The 20,127-nt window shown below is 33.1% G+C and overlaps 1 protein-coding gene across 2 annotated transcripts in view; it reads left to right on the top strand.

The window, feature by feature from the left end:
• The window catches only part of nudC (nuclear distribution C, dynein complex regulator), a 388,789-nt gene extending 372,346 nt beyond the window's left edge, over positions 1–16,443 (top strand). For both annotated transcript variants that reach the window (XM_067790417.1, XM_067790416.1), the window contains exons 5-6: positions 16,037–16,239; positions 16,303–16,443. In XM_067790417.1, the coding sequence (XP_067646518.1) occupies positions 16,037–16,239; positions 16,303–16,354 (255 nt within the window). In that variant the 3' untranslated portion in view covers positions 16,355–16,443. The remainder of the gene's footprint in view (positions 1–16,036; positions 16,240–16,302) is intronic.
• Positions 16,444–20,127: the final 3,684 nt, after the last annotated feature.

The following is a 20,127-nucleotide window of genomic DNA, read 5'->3' as shown; positions in this document are numbered from 1 at the left end:
ATATTGTTGTCTGAAAAAATCATAGAGATCGGTTGTATATATAGTATATATCTCATACAACCGGTTGTTCAGATAAGAAACTTTTCGCAATTTCTACCCCATTTTAACAGCTATAAGCTAAAAATTTCACCGATTGCTTACGTATATAGCATATATTGTTGTCTGAAAAAATCATAGAGATCGGTTGTATATATAGTATATATCTCATACAACCGATTGTTCAGATAAGAAACTTTTCGCAATTTCTACCCCATTTTAACAGCTATAAGCTTCAAATTTCACCGATTTCTTACGTATATAGCATATATTGTTGTCTGAAAAAATCATAGAGATCGGTTGTATATATAGTATATATCTCATACAACCGATTGTTCAGATAAGAAACTTTTCGCAATTTCTACCCCATTTTAACAGCTAGAAGCTTCAAATTTCACCAAATGCTTAAGTATATAGCATATATTGTTGTCTGAAAAAATCATAGAGATCGGTTGTATATATAGTATATATCTCATACAACCGATTGTTCAGATAAGAAACTTTGCGCAATTTCTGCCCCGTTTTAAGAGCTAGAAGCTTCATATTTCACAAAATGCTTACGTATATAGCATATGTTGTTGTCTGAAAAAATCATAGAGATCGGTGGTATATATATTATATACTTCATATAAACTCTCATTTTTGCCCCTTTTTTACGGCTAGAAGCTTCAAAATTCATCAAATTTCATCAAATAGTTACGTTTACGTCATATATTTTTGAAATACGTGATTCGTAGTCATTGTTTTTACATGCAGACCACAAAAAACGTGAAGCTTTGCATCCTCACACAGATTACCTACCTATTTTTTATTTTATATTTATCTTAAAAATCGTTTAGATATGTTCAAATTTCACTAAATGCTTACGTGTATAGCATATATTGTTGTCTGAGAAAATCATAGATACCGGTGGTATATATAGTATATATCCCATACAACCGATTGTTCAGATAAGAAACTTTGCGCAATTTCTTCCCCATTTTAACAGCTAGAAGCTTCAACTTTCACCAAAAGCTTACGTGTATAGCATATATTGTTGTCTGAAAAAATCATTGAGATCGATGGTATATATAGTATATATCTCATACAACCGATTGTTCAGTTAAGAAACTTTGCGCAATTTCTGCCCCTTTTTAACAGCTAGACGCTTCAAATTTCACCATATGCTTACGTATATAGCATATATTGTTGTCTGAAAAAATCATAGAGATCGGTGGTATATATATTATATACTTCATATAAACTCTCATTTTTGCCCCTTTTTTACGGCTAGAAGCTTCAAAATTCATCAAATTTCATCAAATAGTTACGTTTACGTCATATATTTTTGAAATACGTGATTCGTAGTCATAGTTTTTACATGCAGACCACAAAAAACGTGAAGCTTTGCATCCTCACACAGATTACCTACCTATTTTTATACCTTTCATGAAAATGAAATGGTATATTAATTTCGTCACGAAACCGAAAATTGTAAGTCCTTAAAGGAAAATAGATAGACCCACCATTAAGTATACCGAAATAATCAGGTTGAAGAGCTGAGTTGATTTAGCCATGTCCGTCTGTCCGTCTGTCTGTTTGTATGCAAACTAGTCCCTCAATTTTTGAGATATCTTGATAAAATTTGGCGAGCGGGTGTATTTGGGTGTCCGATTAAACATTTGTCGGAACCGACCGGATCGGACCACTATAGCTTATATCCTCCATACAACCGATTTTTCAGAAAAGAGGATTTTTGTAATATCTTACCCAATTTAACAGATTGAAGCTTCAAACTTCACCATATACTTTCGTATATTGCACATATTGTTGCCTAAAAAAATTGATGAGATCGGTCGTATATATAGTATATATCCCCCACAACCGATTGTTCAGATAAGGAACTTTTCGTAATTACTGCCCCATTTTAAGAGCTAGAGGCTTCAAATTTCAACGAATGCTTAGGTATATAGCATATATTGTTGTCTGAAAAAATCATAAAGATCGGTGGTATATATAGTATATATATGGTGGTATATATAGTATATATATATAGAATATATATATAGTATATATATATATATATATTTTCGCAAATTTTAGCCCCATTTTAACAGCTAGAAACTTCAAATTTCACCGAATACTTACGTATATAGGATATATTGTTGTCTGAAAAAATCATAGAGATCGGTTGTATATATAGTATATATCTCATACAACCGATTGTTCAGATAAGAAACTTTTCGCAATTTCTACCCCATTTTAACAGCTATAAGCTAAAAATTTCACCGATTGCTTACGTATATAGCATATATTGTTGTCTGAAAAAATCATAGAGATCGGTTGTATATATAGTATATATCTCATACAACCGATTGTTCAGATAAGAAACTTTTCGCAATTTCTACCCCATTTTAACAGCTATAAGCTTCAAATTTCACCGATTGCTTACGTATATAGCATATATTGTTGTCTGAAAAAATCATAGAGATCGGTTGTATATATAGTATATATCTCATACAACCGATTGTTCAGATAAGAAACTTTTCGCAATTTCTACCCCATTTTAACAGCTAGAAGCTTCAAATTTCACCAAATGCTTAAGTATATAGCATATATTGTTGTCTGAAAAAATCATAGAGATCGGTTGTATATATAGTATATATCTCATACAACCGATTGTTCAGATAAGAAACTTTGCGCAATTTCTGTCCCGTTTTAACAGCTAGAAGCTTCAAATTTCACAAAATGCTTACGTATATAGCATATGTTGTTGTCTGAAAAAATCATAGAGATCGGTGGTATATATATTATATACTTCATATAAACTCTCATTTTTGCCCCTTTTTTACGGCTAGAAGCTTCAAAATTCATCAAATTTCATCAAATAGTTACGTTTACGTCATATATTGTTGAAATACGTGATTCGCAGTCATAGTTTTTACACGCAGACCACAAAAAACCAGAAACTTTGCATCCTCACACAAAGTACCTACCTGTTTTTTATTTTATATTTATCTTAAAAATCGTTAAGGTATGCAGATCTGTTCACTATATATTTCTTATCTTATACATCCGATTATTCGGAGATTACGAACGGGATAAGATTATTGTTCAGCCCCATTCATGAAAGGTATGAAGTCTTCGGCACAGCCGAAGACAGTCCCGTTCTTACTTGTTTATTTTATATTTATCTTAAAAATCGTTTAGATATGTTCAAATTTCACTAAATGCTTACGTGTATAGCATATATTGTTGTCTGAGAAAATCATAGATACCGGTGGTATATATAGTATATATCCCATACAACCGATTGTTCAGATAAGAAACTTTGCGCAATTTCTTCCCCATTTTAACAGCTAGAAGCTTCAACTTTCACCAAATGCTTACGTGTATAGCATATATTGTTGTCTGAAAAAATCATTGAGATCGATGGTATATATAGTATATATCTCATACAACCGATTGTTCAGTTAAGAAACTTTGCGCAATTTCTGCCCCTTTTTAACAGCTAGACGCTTCAAATTTCATTATATGCTTACGTATATAGCATATATTGTTGTCTGAAAAAATCATAGAGATCGGTGGTATATATATTATATACTTCATATAAACTGTCATTTTTGCCCCTTTTTTACGGCTAGAAGCTTCAAAATTCATCAAATTTCATCAAATAGTTACGTTTACGTCATATATTTTTGAAATACGTGATTCGTAGTCATAGTTTTTACATGCAGACCACAAAAAACGTGAAGCTTTGCATCCTCACACAGATTACCTACCTATTTTTATACCTTTCATGAAAATGAAATGGTATATTAATTTCGTCACGAAACCGAAAATTGTAAGTCCTTAAAGGAAAATAGATAGACCCACCATTAAGTATACCGAAATAATCAGGTTGAAGAGCTGAGTTGATTTAGCCATGTCCGTCTGTCCGTCTGTCTGTTTGTATGCAAACTAGTCCCTCAATTTTTGAGATATCTTGATAAAATTTGGTGAGCGGGTGTATTTGGGTGTCCGATTACACATTTGTCGGAACCGACCGGATCGGACCACTATAGCTTATATCCTCCATACAACCGATTTTTCAGAAAAAGAGGATTTTTGTAATATCTTACCCAATTTAACAGATTGAAGCTTCAAACTTCACCATATACTTTCGTATATTGCACATATTGCTGCCTAAAAAAATTGATGAGATCGGTCGTATATATAGTATATATCCCCCACAACCGATTGTTCAGATAAGGAACTTTTCGTAATTACTGCCCCATTTTAAGAGCTAGAGGCTTCAAATTTCAACGAATGCTTAGGTATATAGCATCTATTGTTGTCTGAAAAAATCATAAAGATCGGTGGTATATATAGTATATATATATAGTATATATATGGTGGTATATATAGTATATATATAAAAAATCATAGAGATCGGTTGTATATATAGTATATATCTCATACAACCGATTGTTCAGATAAGAAACTTTTCGCAATTTCTACTCCATTTTAACAGCTATAAGCTTCAAATTTCACAAAATGCTTACGTATATAGCATATATTGTTGTCTGAAAAAATCATAGAGATCGGTTGTATATATAGTATATATCTCATACAACCGATTGTTCAGATAAGAAACTTTGCGCAATTTCTGCCCCGTTTTAACAGCTAGAAGCTTCAAATTTCACAAAATGCTTACGTATATAGCATATGTTGTTGTCTGAAAAAATCATAGAGATCGGTGGTATATATATTATATACTTCATATAAACTCTCATTTTTGCCCCTTTTTTACGGCTAGAAGCTTCAAAATTCATCAAATTTCATCAAATAGTTACGTTTACGTCATATATTTTTGAAATACGTGATTCGTAGTCATTGTTTTTACATGCAGACCACAAAAAACGTGAAGCTTTGCATCCTCACACAGATTACCTACCTATTTTTTATTTTATATTTATCTTAAAAATCGTTTAGATATGTTCAAATTTCACTAAATGCTTACGTGTATAGCATATATTGTTGTCTGAGAAAATCATAGATACCGGTGGTATATATAGTATATATCCCATACAACCGATTGTTCAGATAAGAAACTTTGCGCAATTTCTTCCCCATTTTAACAGCTAGAAGCTTCAACTTTCACCAAATGCTTACGTGTATAGCATATATTGTTTTCTGAAAAAATTATTGAGATCGATGGTATATATAGTATATATCTCATACAACCGATTGTTCAGTTAAGAAACTTTGCGCAATTTCTGCCCCTTTTTAACAGCTAGACGCTTCAAATTTCACCATATGCTTACGTATATAGCATATATTGTTGTCTGAAAAAATCATGGAGATCGGTGGTATATATATTATATACTTCATATAAACTGTAATTTTTGCCCCTTTTTTACGGCTAGAAGCTTCAAAATTCATCAAATTTCATCAAATAGTTACGTTTACGTCATATATTTTTGAAATACGTGATTCGTAGTCATAGTTTTTACATGCAGACCACAAAAAACGTGAAGCTTTGCATCCTCACACAGATTACCTACCTATTTTTTATTTTATATTTATCTTAACAATTGTTTAGATATGTTCAAATTTCACTAAATGCTTACGTGTATAGCATATATTGTTGTCTGAGAAAATCATAGATACCGGTGGTATATATGGTATATATCCCATACAACCGATTGTTCAGATAAGAAACTTTGCGCAATTTCTTCCCCATTTTAACAGCTAGAAGCTTGAAATTTCACCAAATGCTTACGTGTATAGCATATATTGTTGTCTGAAAAAATCATAGAGATCGGTGGTATATATATTATATACCCCATATAAACTCAATTTTTGCCCCCTTTTTACGGCGAGAAGCTTCAAAATTCATCAAATTTCATCAAATAGTTACGTTTACGTCATATATTGTTGAAATACGTGATTCGCAGTCATAGTTTTTACACGCAGACCACAAAAAACCAGAAACTTTGCATCCTCACACAAAGTACCTACCTGTTTTTATACCTTTCATGAAAATGAAATGGTATATTAATTTCGTCACGAAACCGAAAATTGTAAGTCCTTAAAGGAAAATAGATAGACCCACCATTAAGTATACCGAAATAATCAGGTTGAAGAGCTGAGTTGATTTAGCCATGTCCGTCTGTCCGTCTGTCTGTTTGTATGCAAACTAGTCCCTCAATTTTTGAGATATCTTGATAAAATTTGGTGAGCGGGTGTATTTGGGTGTCCGATTACACATTTGTCGGAACCGACCGGATCGGACCACTATAGCTTATATCCTCCATACAACCGATTTTTCAGAAAAAGAGGATTTTTGTAATATCTTACCCAATTTAACAGATTGAAGCTTCAAACTTCACCATATACTTTCGTATATTGCACATATTGCTGCCTAAAAAAATTGATGAGATCGGTCGTATATATAGTATATATCCCCCACAACCGATTGTTCAGATAAGGAACTTTTCGTAATTACTGCCCCATTTTAAGAGCTAGAGGCTTCAAATTTCAACGAATGCTTAGGTATATAGCATCTATTGTTGTCTGAAAAAATCATAAAGATCGGTGGTATATATAGTATATATATATAGTATATATATGGTGGTATATATAGTATATATATAAAAAATCATAGAGATCGGTTGTATATATAGTATATATCTCATACAACCGATTGTTCAGATAAGAAACTTTTCGCAATTTCTACTCCATTTTAACAGCTATAAGCTTCAAATTTCACAAAATGCTTACGTATATAGCATATATTGTTGTCTGAAAAAATCATAGAGATCGGTTGTATATATAGTATATATCTCATACAACCGATTGTTCAGATAAGAAACTTTGCGCAATTTCTGCCCCGTTTTAACAGCTAGAAGCTTCAAATTTCACAAAATGCTTACGTATATAGCATATGTTGTTGTCTGAAAAAATCATAGAGATCGGTGGTATATATATTATATACTTCATATAAACTCTCATTTTTGCCCCTTTTTTACGGCTAGAAGCTTCAAAATTCATCAAATTTCATCAAATAGTTACGTTTACGTCATATATTTTTGAAATACGTGATTCGTAGTCATTGTTTTTACATGCAGACCACAAAAAACGTGAAGCTTTGCATCCTCACACAGATTACCTACCTATTTTTTATTTTATATTTATCTTAAAAATCGTTTAGATATGTTCAAATTTCACTAAATGCTTACGTGTATAGCATATATTGTTGTCTGAGAAAATCATAGATACCGGTGGTATATATAGTATATATCCCATACAACCGATTGTTCAGATAAGAAACTTTGCGCAATTTCTTCCCCATTTTAACAGCTAGAAGCTTCAACTTTCACCAAATGCTTACGTGTATAGCATATATTGTTTTCTGAAAAAATTATTGAGATCGATGGTATATATAGTATATATCTCATACAACCGATTGTTCAGTTAAGAAACTTTGCGCAATTTCTGCCCCTTTTTAACAGCTAGACGCTTCAAATTTCACCATATGCTTACGTATATAGCATATATTGTTGTCTGAAAAAATCATGGAGATCGGTGGTATATATATTATATACTTCATATAAACTGTAATTTTTGCCCCTTTTTTACGGCTAGAAGCTTCAAAATTCATCAAATTTCATCAAATAGTTACGTTTACGTCATATATTTTTGAAATACGTGATTCGTAGTCATAGTTTTTACATGCAGACCACAAAAAACGTGAAGCTTTGCATCCTCACACAGATTACCTACCTATTTTTTATTTTATATTTATCTTAACAATTGTTTAGATATGTTCAAATTTCACTAAATGCTTACGTGTATAGCATATATTGTTGTCTGAGAAAATCATAGATACCGGTGGTATATATGGTATATATCCCATACAACCGATTGTTCAGATAAGAAACTTTGCGCAATTTCTTCCCCATTTTAACAGCTAGAAGCTTGAAATTTCACCAAATGCTTACGTGTATAGCATATATTGTTGTCTGAAAAAATCATAGAGATCGGTGGTATATATATTATATACCCCATATAAACTCAATTTTTGCCCCCTTTTTACGGCGAGAAGCTTCAAAATTCATCAAATTTCATCAAATAGTTACGTTTACGTCATATATTGTTGAAATACGTGATTCGCAGTCATAGTTTTTACACGCAGACCACAAAAAACCAGAAACTTTGCATCCTCACACAAAGTACCTACCTGTTTTTATACCTTTCATGAAAATGAAATGGTATATTAATTTCGTCACGAAACCGAAAATTGTAAGTCCTTAAAGGAAAATAGATAGACCCACCATTAAGTATACCGAAATAATCAGGTTGAAGAGCTGAGTTGATTTAGCCATGTCCGTCTGTCCGTCTGTCTGTTTGTATGCAAACTAGTCCCTCAATTTTTGAGATATCTTGATAAAATTTGGTGAGCGGGTGTATTTGGGTGTCCGATTAGACATTTGTCGGAACCGACCGGATCGGACCACTATAGCATATATCCTCCATACAACCGATTTTTCAGAAAAAGAGGATTTTTGTAATATCTTACCCAATTTAACAGATTGAAGCTTCAAACTTCACCATATACTTTCGTATATTGCACATATTGTTGCCTGAAAAAATTGATGAGATCGGTCGTATATATAGTATATATTCCCCACAACCGATTGTTCAGATAAGGAACTTTTCGTAATTACTGCCCCATTTTAAGAGCTAGAGGCTTCAAATTTCAACGAATGCTTAGGTATATAGCATATATTGTTGTCTGAAAAAATCATAAAGATCGGTGGTATATATAGTATATATATATAGTATATATATGGTGGTATATATAGTATATATATAAAAAATCATAGAGATCGGTTGTATATATAGTATATATCTCATACAACCGATTGTTCAGATAAGAAACTTTTCGCAATTTCTACTCCATTTTAACAGCTATAAGCTTCAAATTTCACAAAATGCTTACGTATATAGCATATATTGTTGTCTGAAAAAATCATAGAGATCGGTGGTATATATATTATATACTTCATATAAACTCTCATTTTTGCCCCTTTTTTACGGCTAGAAGCTTCAAAATTCATCAAATTTCATCAAATAGTTACGTTTACGTCATATATTTTTGAAATACGTGATTCGTAGTCATTGTTTTTACATGCAGACCACAAAAAACGTGAAGCTTTGCATCCTCACACAGATTACCTATCTATTTTTATACCTTTCATGAAAATGAAATGGTATATTAATTTCGCACGAAACCGAAAATTGTAAGTCCTTAAAGGAAAATAGATAGACCCACCATTAAGTATACCGAAATAATCAGGTTGAAGAGCTGAGTTGATTTAGCCATGTCCGTCTGTCCGTCTGTCCGTCTGTCTGTTTGTATGCAAACTAGTCCCTCAATTTTTGAGATATCTTGATAAAATTTGGTGAGCGGGTGTATTTGGGTGTCCGATTACACATTTGTCGGAACCGACCGGATCGGACCACTATAGCTTATATCCTCCATACAACCGATTTTTCAGAAAAAGAGGATTTTTGTAATATCTTACCCAATTTAACAGATTGAAGCTTCAAACTTCACCATATACTTTCGTATATTGCACATATTGTTGCCTAAAAAAATTAATCAGATCGGTCGTATATATAGTATATATCCCCCACAACCGATTGTTCAGATAAGGAACTTTTCGTAATTACTGCCCCATTTTAAGAGCTAGAGGCTTCAAATTTCAACGAATGCTTAGGTATATAGCATATATTGTTGTCTGAAAAAATCATAAAGATCGGTGGTATATATAGTATATATATGGTGGTATATATAGTATATATATATAGTATATATATATATATATATTTTCGCAAATTTTAGCCCCATTTTAACAGCTAGAAGCTTCAAATTTCACCGAATACTTACGTATATAGCATATATTGTTGTCTGAAAAAATCATAGAGATCGGTTGTATATATAGTATATATCTCATACAACCGATTGTTCAGATAAGAAACTTTTCGCAATTTCTACCCCATTTTAACAGCTATAAGCTAAAAATTTCACCGATTGCTTACGTATATAGCATATATTGTTGTCTGAAAAAATCATAGAGATCGGTTGTATATATAGTATATATCTCATACAACCGATTGTTCAGATAAGAAACTTTTCGCAATTTCTACCCCATTTTAACAGCTATAATCTTCAAATTTCACCGATTGCTTACGTATATAGCATATATTGTTGTCTGAAAAAATCATAGAGATCGGTTGTATATATAGTATATATCTCATACAACCGATTGTTCAGATAAGAAACTTTTCGCAATTTCTACCCCATTTTAACAGCTAGAAGCTTCAAATTTCACCAAATGCTTAAGTATATAGCATATATTGTTGTCTGAAAAAATCATAGAGATCGGTTGTATATATAGTATATATCTCATACAACCGATTGTTCAGATAAGAAACTTTGCGCAATTTCTGCCCCGTTTTAACAGCTAGAAGCTTCAAATTTCACAAAATGCTTACGTATATAGCATATGTTGTTGTCTGAAAAAATCATAGAGATCGGTGGTATATATATTATATACTTCATATAAACTCTCATTTTTGCCCCTTTTTTACGGCTAGAAGCTTCAAAATTCATCAAATTTCATCAAATAGTTACGTTTACGTCATATATTTTTGAAATACGTGATTCGTAGTCATTGTTTTTACATGCAGACCACAAAAAACGTGAAGCTTTGCATCCTCACACAGATTACCTACCTATTTTTTATTTTATATTTATCTTAAAAATCGTTTAGATATGTTCAAATTTCACTAAATGCTTACGTGTATAGCATATATTGTTGTCTGAGAAAATCATAGATACCGGTGGTATATATAGTATATATCCCATACAACCGATTGTTCAGATAAGAAACTTTGCGCAATTTCTTCCCCATTTTAACAGCTAGAAGCTTCAACTTTCACCAAATGCTTACGTGTATAGCATATATTGTTGTCTGAAAAAATCATTGAGATCGATGGTATATATAGTATATATCTCATACAACCGATTGTTCAGTTAAGAAACTTTGCGCAATTTCTGCCCCTTTTTAACAGCTAGACGCTTCAAATTTCACCATATGCTTACGTATATAGCATATATTGTTGTCTGAAAAAATCATAGAGATCGGTGGTATATATATTATATACTTAATATAAACTGTCATTTTTGCCCCTTTTTTACGGCTAGAAGCTTCAAAATTCATCAAATTTCATCAAATAGTTACGTTTACGTCATATATTTTTGAAATACGTGATTCGTAGTCATAGTTTTTACATGCAGACCACAAAAAACGTGAAGCTTTGCATCCTCACACAGATTACCTACATATTTTTTATTTTATATTTATCTTAAAAATTGTTTAGATATGTTCAAATTTCACTAAATGCTCACGTGTATAGCATATATTGTTGTCTGAGAAAATTATAGATACCGGTGGTATATATGGTATATATCCCATACAACCGATTGTTCAGATAAGAAACTTTGCGCAATTTCTTCCCCATTTTAACAGCTAGAAGCTTCAAATTTCACCAAATGCTTACGTGTATAGCATATATTGTTGTCTGAAAAAATCATAGAGATCGGTGGTATATATATTATATACCCCATATAAACTCAATTTTTGCCCCCTTTTTACGGCTAGAAGCTTCAAAATTCATCAAATTTCATCAAATAGTTACGTTTACGTCATATATTGTTGAAATACGTGATTCGCAGTCATAGTTTTTACACGCAGACCACAAAAAACCAGAAACTTTGCATCCTCACACAAAGTACCTACCTGTTTTTATACCTTTCATGAAAATGAAATGGTATATTAATTTCGTCACGAAACCGAAAATTGTAAGTCCTTAAAGGAAAATAGATAGACCCACCATTAAGTATACCGAAATAATCAGGTTGAAGAGCTGAGTTGATTTAGCCATGTCCGTCTGTCCGTCTGTCTGTTTGTATGCAAACTAGTCCCTCAATTTTTGAGATATCTTGATAAAATTTGGTGAGCGGGTGTATTTGGGTGTCCGATTAGACATTTGTCGGAACCGACCGGATCGGACCACTATAGCATATATCCTCCATACAACCGATTTTTCAGAAAAAGAGGATTTTTGTAATATCTTACCCAATTTAACAGATTGAAGCTTCAAACTTCACCATATACTTTCGTATATTGCACATATTGTTGCCTGAAAAAATTGATGAGATCGGTCGTATATATAGTATATATCCCCCACAACTGATTGTTCAGATAAGGAACTTTTCGTAATTACTGCCCCATTTTAAGAGCTAGAGGCTTCAAATTTCAACGAATGCTTAGGTATATAGCATATATTGTTGTCTGAAAAAATCATAAAGATCGGTGGTATATATAGTATATATATATATAGTATATATATGGTGGTATATATAGTATATATATAAAAAATCATAGAGATCGGTTGTATATATAGTATATATCTCATACAACCGATTGTTCAGATAAGAAACTTTTCGCAATTTCTACCCCATTTTAACAGCTATAAGCTTCAAATTTCACAAAATGCTTACGTATATAGCATATATTGTTGTGTGAAAAAATCATAGAGATCGGTGGTATATATATTATATACTTCATATAAACTCTCATTTTTGCCCCTTTTTTACGGCTAGAAGCTTCAAAATTCATCAAATTTCATCAAATAGTTACGTTTACGTCATATATTTTTGAAATACGTGATTCGTAGTCATTGTTTTTACATGCAGACCACAAAAAACGTGAAGCTTTGCATCCTCACACAGATTACCTACCTATTTTTTATTTTATATTTATCTTAAAAATCGTTTAGATATGTTCAAATTTCACTAAATGCTTACGTGTATAGCATATATTGTTGTCTGAGAAAATCATAGATACCGGTGGTATATATAGTATATATCCCATACAACCGATTGTTCAGATAAGAAACTTTGCGCAATTTCTTCCCCATTTTAACAGCTAGAAGCTTCAACTTTCACCAAATGCTTACGTGTATAGCATATATTGTTGTCTGAAAAAATCATTGAGATCGATGGTATATATAGTATATATCTCATACAACCGATTGTTCAGTTAAGAAACTTTGCATCCTCACACAGATTACCTACCTATTTTTTATTTTATATTTATCTTAAAAATTGTTTAGATATGTTCAAATTTCACTAAATGCTTACGTGTATAGCATATATTGTTGTCTGAGAAAATCATAGATACCGGTGGTATATATGGTATATATCCCATACAACCGATTGTTCAGATAAGAAACTTTGCGCAATTTCTTCCCCATTTTAACAGCTAGAAGCTTCAAATTTCACCAAATGCTTACGTGTATAGCATATATTGTTGTCTGAAAAAATCATAGAGATCGGTGGTATATATATTATATACCCCATATAAACTCAATTTTTGCCCCCTTTTTACGGCTAGAAGCTTCAAAATTCATCAAATTTCATCAAAATTGTTACGTTTACGTCATATATTGTTGAAATACGTGATTCGCAGTCATAGTTTTTACACGCAGACCACAAAGAACCAGAAACTTTGCATCCTCACACAAAGTACCTACCTGTTTTTTATTTTATATTTATCTTAAAAATCGTTAAGGTATGCAGATCTGTTCACTATATATTTCTTATCTTATACATCCGATTATTCGGAGATTACGAACGGGATAAGATTATTGTTCAGCCCCATTCATGAAAGGTATGAAGTCTTCGGCACAGCCGAAGACAGTCCCGTTCTTACTTGTTTTATTTAAGTTGTTGCCCCTTTCATGGTACGATTTTTACTGTACATATGGCATTTGTGACTTTAAACATTAGAGGTTGTTTACTCACATTTTGTTTTACACAGGTTGTTTTATAACACGTTAGAGGTTTACGCCGATCACTTTATCGGCGGCGGTGGCGTAGGCTCTATTATATACCGGCGGCGGCGCCGGCCACGCCGGTGTTCTTACTTTAAAAAGCTTGATTTTTCTACTTAAAAAAATAATATTTAGGAAAGGTTTTGTTTGTATGTATTTAAGAAAATCAACATGTTGGCCATTTCGGAAAGATCCGGGGTTTTTTCCGCAAGATCTCGCAGACCGTTCAACAATTTTCAGAAGTAGCTCCTTGCGGATGGATTGTCCCTCGTTCACTTACTCAAGAGAGGCTTCGAACCTAACCCCGGTCTTTGGAATTGGTACTGCTGCGTCTGCTGAAAAGAAATAGTGATACATAAAATAGTCACACTTTCGTCTGTATATGTCGTTCAAAGTGTAGTTTCACCTAGGGTTAACTCCCAGTAATCTTCACGAGCACAATTTCCTTAAATCATTTGTGGCTCTTTGGCGGTCACGCACAAAGGCGACTTACGGTTGCTATTAATGGTCTATTAATACTCATGACTCTCGGGGCACAGGGCGCCTACCACGGCTCCTGACCCTCACACCATATGCCAGCATAGAAGCTATAGGACTGCGGCATCGAACTCATACCTTCGTCGACGTCACTTTCCTAGAAGCTCTAGGCGTAGCTCCGAAGACTTTCCAACGGATGCTTTTGTCGAGCTATGCTTCCGAGCTACACCAGAGAAGCGCCTTAAAACCTCGTATAAGTGGATGGCATTGCGGAATGGGTGAAAATCGCATAATCCTCGGCGCATCTACATAATTAAAATTTTACAAGGACCCTAGATAAAATTTTTAAAATGTAGACCGAAGTTTGCAGACGTTTGTGTTCATCACAACATTGATTTCTTCGTTAAATCAAAACGATATTTTAGAATGAAAGTCGACCGATTTTAAATTGAAAGATATTAACTGTTGTTTTCCGGCCTTATGATATAAGAGCTCATTATGGATGACCGCGTAGCTTCAGACTAGTTCGACTGTCTACTACGTTAGGGTAGTAGCACACACGGTCATTAGTTCGACTGTCTTGGGAAAGCTTTTACTTCACCACTTTGAGTGTTCTTACGAAGGACAAAGCCTCACCTGGTAAATATATGTGCCTACGTATTCACATTTATAAAAGGATCCGTTACATGTAGGTGATATTTAAATTTGATTGATAGGCTATAATCAATGTGATTCACTCCAGTGGGCTAGTTTTGGATAGGTCCGCCAACTTTAGGAAATGTCAAACCGGGAGACTTGGGTGTTGAAGGATGAAGTGTGAATATCAAAATTAACACATCAGACGCTATTTTAAACTTTCGCAAATAAACAACAGATGTTTGAATGTAAGCCCAACTGATTTTTCGAACTCTTCTCATACGTCCATATGTATATCCTCAACTTAAGTATGAGATAAGAATCATTTCAAAGAGGTTTTTATGCCCCTAGAACCTACTAAAGGATTTTGCATTACTGATTTCGCTTATTCTTTCAGCCAATCGCAATATACAATTTTTTTAAAAATCGGCACTTTTTGGGTATTTTGCTTTTCTTAACAGCTTGAGGACAATTTGAAAACATGTTCGCAGTGGGTCATTTTATTTGAATTCATTGTTCATTATAAATTTATTGAAAAAAAAATATGCAAAGTGAGCATATAAATTTATTATATAACTTTTTTTTGGGTTTTTTTTTTTTTTTAATAATTTGGTAAATTGGGCGATGCAAAGTCCGTGTTAAGCTGACATCGAAAACGCCTGTTTTTTTAAATAACTTTTGAACAATTAGAAAGAGTTAAATTTCGCAATTAGTTTCTTATAACTGGCAGTGATGCGCATCCGTTGATACCACTTTCGACCATATCCGACCAATTTTCGACATGAACAATAAATGGCCTAAACAGTCTTAAACGAGAAAATTTAGTAACGCGCCGGACGCCGCGCCGATATTTTTGGCATTCGGCGGCGACGTGCGAAAAACGACCAAAATCGGCGTCGGCGGCGTATATCTCTATTACACATATAATATAATACATAAGATAACTTTTTTTTTTTAGGTTAATAAAATGAATTGGTGGGACCGACTGGTAACCACAGATTTACCAATTTCAACTCGTAAGATTAATCCTGAGCCATCGAAGCTGTCTGATTTGGATGGAGAAACTCGGAGCTTGGTCGAAAAGATGATGTATGATCAACGACAAAAAGAACTTGGTTTGCCAACAAGTGAAGACAAGCAAAAAATGGAAATTTTAGAGAAGTATAAACATATAACTACTTGAGATGTGTCAACCAAAAGTTTTAACAATAATTTCTGTTCTAGGTTTAAAAGCCAACACCCCGAAATGGACTTCTCGAAATGTAAATTCAGTTAAAAATATTTGCATTTGAAGATTCATGTAACATTTATACATTAATAAAATAGAAGGTACATACATGCCAACAAAATGAGGATTAAATCAAATTTGTTTGTTTTTTGTAATTTGCTTTTCATAACAAGCATCTCAATTAGTAGTAGTACTGACAGAAAAGGAGTTGAGAGTAAAAAAAAAAAATAATAAATGTAAGGCGCGATAACCTCCGAAGAGATCTAAGGCCGAGCTTCTCTTCCAAATTGCGTCGTGCTCCTCCCGATTTTCCCTACAAATTGGCCGGACGGGATGCTATAAAAAGTATGCATAGTGAAATAGAAGTTTTCACTCTGGAATATCTCAGAGTTGAAATATAGTTTGCCACACGATTTTCTGTGCACATGGTTGCGCTTGGAAAGAAACAAAAATATCTTAAGAAATAACTGGAAACAATTTTACTTTTTATGCATATATTTTTTGAACAAATACACAGTTATGTGATTATTAATAAAAGTTGGTAAATAATACATATGAAAGCCCCATTATTTACAAAATTTCATAAAAATCGGAACGCTTGAACGCCACCATTCATTATCAGCTTTTACATACAAAAAGCAACCTCTGTCACCTTAGTCAACTTCTTATGCCATACCCTGCTAGACAGCTGTCAGTCATTTGAGGCATCAATTGACAGATATGGCTGAGGGAAATTTACATCACAGCGTAAAGCAAAGTTTCTATCAGGTTGTTAGAAGCGACATGACAAACCTGATGTAAACATTGTGTATACGTGTATGCATACACATACACACCATGGTTTTCCATACGAATAAAAGGAAAAATTTATGCGAGTGTATTAGTGTTGTCAAAAATTCTGTTAATGTGTTGGAGTTTCCGTCAGCTCAGTTTAGCAGGGTACTTACATTGTTGTCGCTACAGCAGTGCGACTGTTCAGAAATTGTCATCAATATCCCCTAACGGGAGTCAGGAAACTTGCAGTTTAAACAGGGGTGGACTAGAGAGGAAGAGGTATTAAAGGATTTGGTTCCACATTACAATTAAGATGTGGGGACACGTTACAAACAAGATATGCATTTTGTATGTCGGGGTTGATTCTGGATAAGTAAGAGTTTAACCTGTTACAGTAGCCAGATCAAAGTTGAGCTAGAGTGATGCATGTTTCCCTGGGCAGGTTGATCTCTTCCTATGTTATTTGAATTTAAGAGCGGGGTTCGCCGGAAAATTCCTGGCGCAGAGGTCCAACGCATTTTGGTGGATATCTCTGACGACCTCTTTGACCTTTTTTCTAAATACGGCTGAGTTGTCAGGTGCCGTATTTCCTCACTGTTTGAAACTGTTTGTTCAGTATTTAATTTATCTCTTATGGAAAATACTGTAAATGGTGTTCTCGGGGCATAAGAAGACAATCCGTATGTGGTTGTTGTAGCAGTGCTTTGCCCCATCCAGTAGGTGCGGCCGATCCAAAATTGTCATCAACGTCCTCTAACGGGAGTCCAAAGAAACTTGCTGTTTCATGTTATGGTCCGCTTGGGATAGTCACCTTGGGAACGCACCTAGTGGCTAGTGATGGCAAAGAAAAGGACCCATGGCAATTTTAATCGATAATGGACACTAGAGGTCGCCACGGCTGGTAAATGATGATCTCTAGTAAGAACCATGCTTTTCCGGGAATGAAAAAAAAAGCTGACATTCACCAACCACACTTGCGCCAATTAATTGAATTTTTTTTTAAAGGAAATTCTAAAATTCTAAGGATTCATTGAATAGTTTTCTTGTCAACGGCACAATTTAATAGTTTTTCTAGCGACAACGAACGAAAGAAATAAAAGCCGTAGCTACAGAATTGAAAGTGCAATAATTTGGTAAAAAGTTGTAAAACCACGATGGGAGATGAAAATTTTACATGGTACCAAGGTGTTCGCTGTCACGAAGGTAATGTTATCCAAGAAACCCAGTAATCGAATCCCGAATTGGGTTACTGTGTCAAGCCACAGTCAATACATATTTCCAAGTAAAGAAAGATCACCTATATGAAGAAGAGCATTAATTGAAAATGGAAAAGGCTGGCTTACTAAACAACCAGAGGATTTTCAAATTCACTCACAGAAAATGAAACTAGCAAATATTACAAAGAGTTTCAAGAGAGAGGAGCTCCAGTAGCAGCCATATATGGCGGCCCACGTACAAAAAAAAAGGAGCAAAACACGAATAAATAGCTTATTTAATATAACTAAAGCAATTTTTAGAGAATAAATATATATACATACATATATATAGTTATATAAACCACGAGTGATTATACTGGTTGTCGCACTCTTGATATTTAGTGGGCAATATAAACGAATAAGAATTCCAAAGTGCTGTGAACTGGTAGCTAAATAAGTGAGCTTTCGAAATGACCGAAACAAACGCTTTCAATATTAAGTAAATTTTTGTCGCTGCCAACGTAGTTAGAAACTAGCGATTTAGTTATGTACCAGGATTACAAATTAAACACTATTCATACCAAATCATACAGACACTTAATTTAAAGATACCCCCCAACAAGCGTTTCTGTAAATAATTTTAGGAATAACTTTAAGTGAATTTACAAAATGAGCGAAGCAGACGTTTTCAATATTAAATAAATTTTTAATTTTCTTCATTAATCTTTGTGTAAGCGTTGAGACCAAACGTGGGTTAATGATTTAGCTATATAAACATAATTCAATTGTATTGCTCTCTTTAAAATTGTATGTAGGCTCGCATTTTCGAGCTCTTAACTTTACGTTTCCTTACGTTTCCTCTTCGCTTTACGTTTTTTTTCCCAAATGTGTTGGTAAACGAAAAGAACCAGCGTTATATCGCCATACGACTTACTTTGAAGAAAAAACACATTTGGTTAAAACTAAGGATTATCAATATATACATATGTATATTGTCTTTTTTTTATATAAAGCGAATGTCCGTATTATTAGTATGCCATTTAGAACAGATTTGAGCATGTTTTTTTTTTTTTTGAGTTACCTAAATATCGTATGTAAATCACTTAAAACAAAACAAAAACGCAACAGAAGCCAAAAGGAAAGCACATGTATTTGAGTATAGATAGAAGAAAAATGTGCGTACAAAGTATGCAGCTTCAAATAGAAAACTTTAAATTTTATTAGCAATAACATTTTTTTTTAAATAATCTAAGACATAACTAATGAAATGTGAAGTCTATGACCCATACAACCAAATAAAAGAAAAATTGGTCATAAGTAGTAGTTTAAATTAGTTATGTGCTTGTTTGTTCATATCTAGGTATGCATACAAATGTACTATGTACCTATGTCCGAATTTCTTTTTATATACAATACCTAATATTTAACCAAAATAATTGACAGACATTTGAGCGTTTACATTTTTTTTGGAGTGGGAATTATTTAGGAATTGCGATAAATTTGAATGTGAGTAGGCCAACTGCACAAATTTCATTTTTACATACAAACTCCACGTATTTATATTTTTCCCTCTTTTTATTCAAGTTATGTATGTACGTATATGAAGATAAAATCATAGTACAACTAAGCATTGTTGCATCCTAATGCCACGGTTATTATAAGCCTGAAATTTAAATAAAACAATAATACTAAGACATATTTAATAGTACGTACAACCAAAAAGGAATTGATAATTTTTCCTTGTTAATTTATTCATTCATTATTATATATATATATAATTTTCATTTTGCCTAATTCCACCCGTACTATATATTATTATTTTTTGCTAATATAGTTAATAGTAAACTAAAA

The sequence above is a fragment of the Eurosta solidaginis genome, chromosome 5 (genome assembly GCF_040869045.1).
Source record: "Eurosta solidaginis isolate ZX-2024a chromosome 5, ASM4086904v1, whole genome shotgun sequence".
NCBI lineage: Eukaryota > Metazoa > Arthropoda > Insecta > Diptera > Tephritidae > Eurosta > Eurosta solidaginis.
This window is presented reverse-complemented; position numbering and strand designations above follow the sequence as displayed.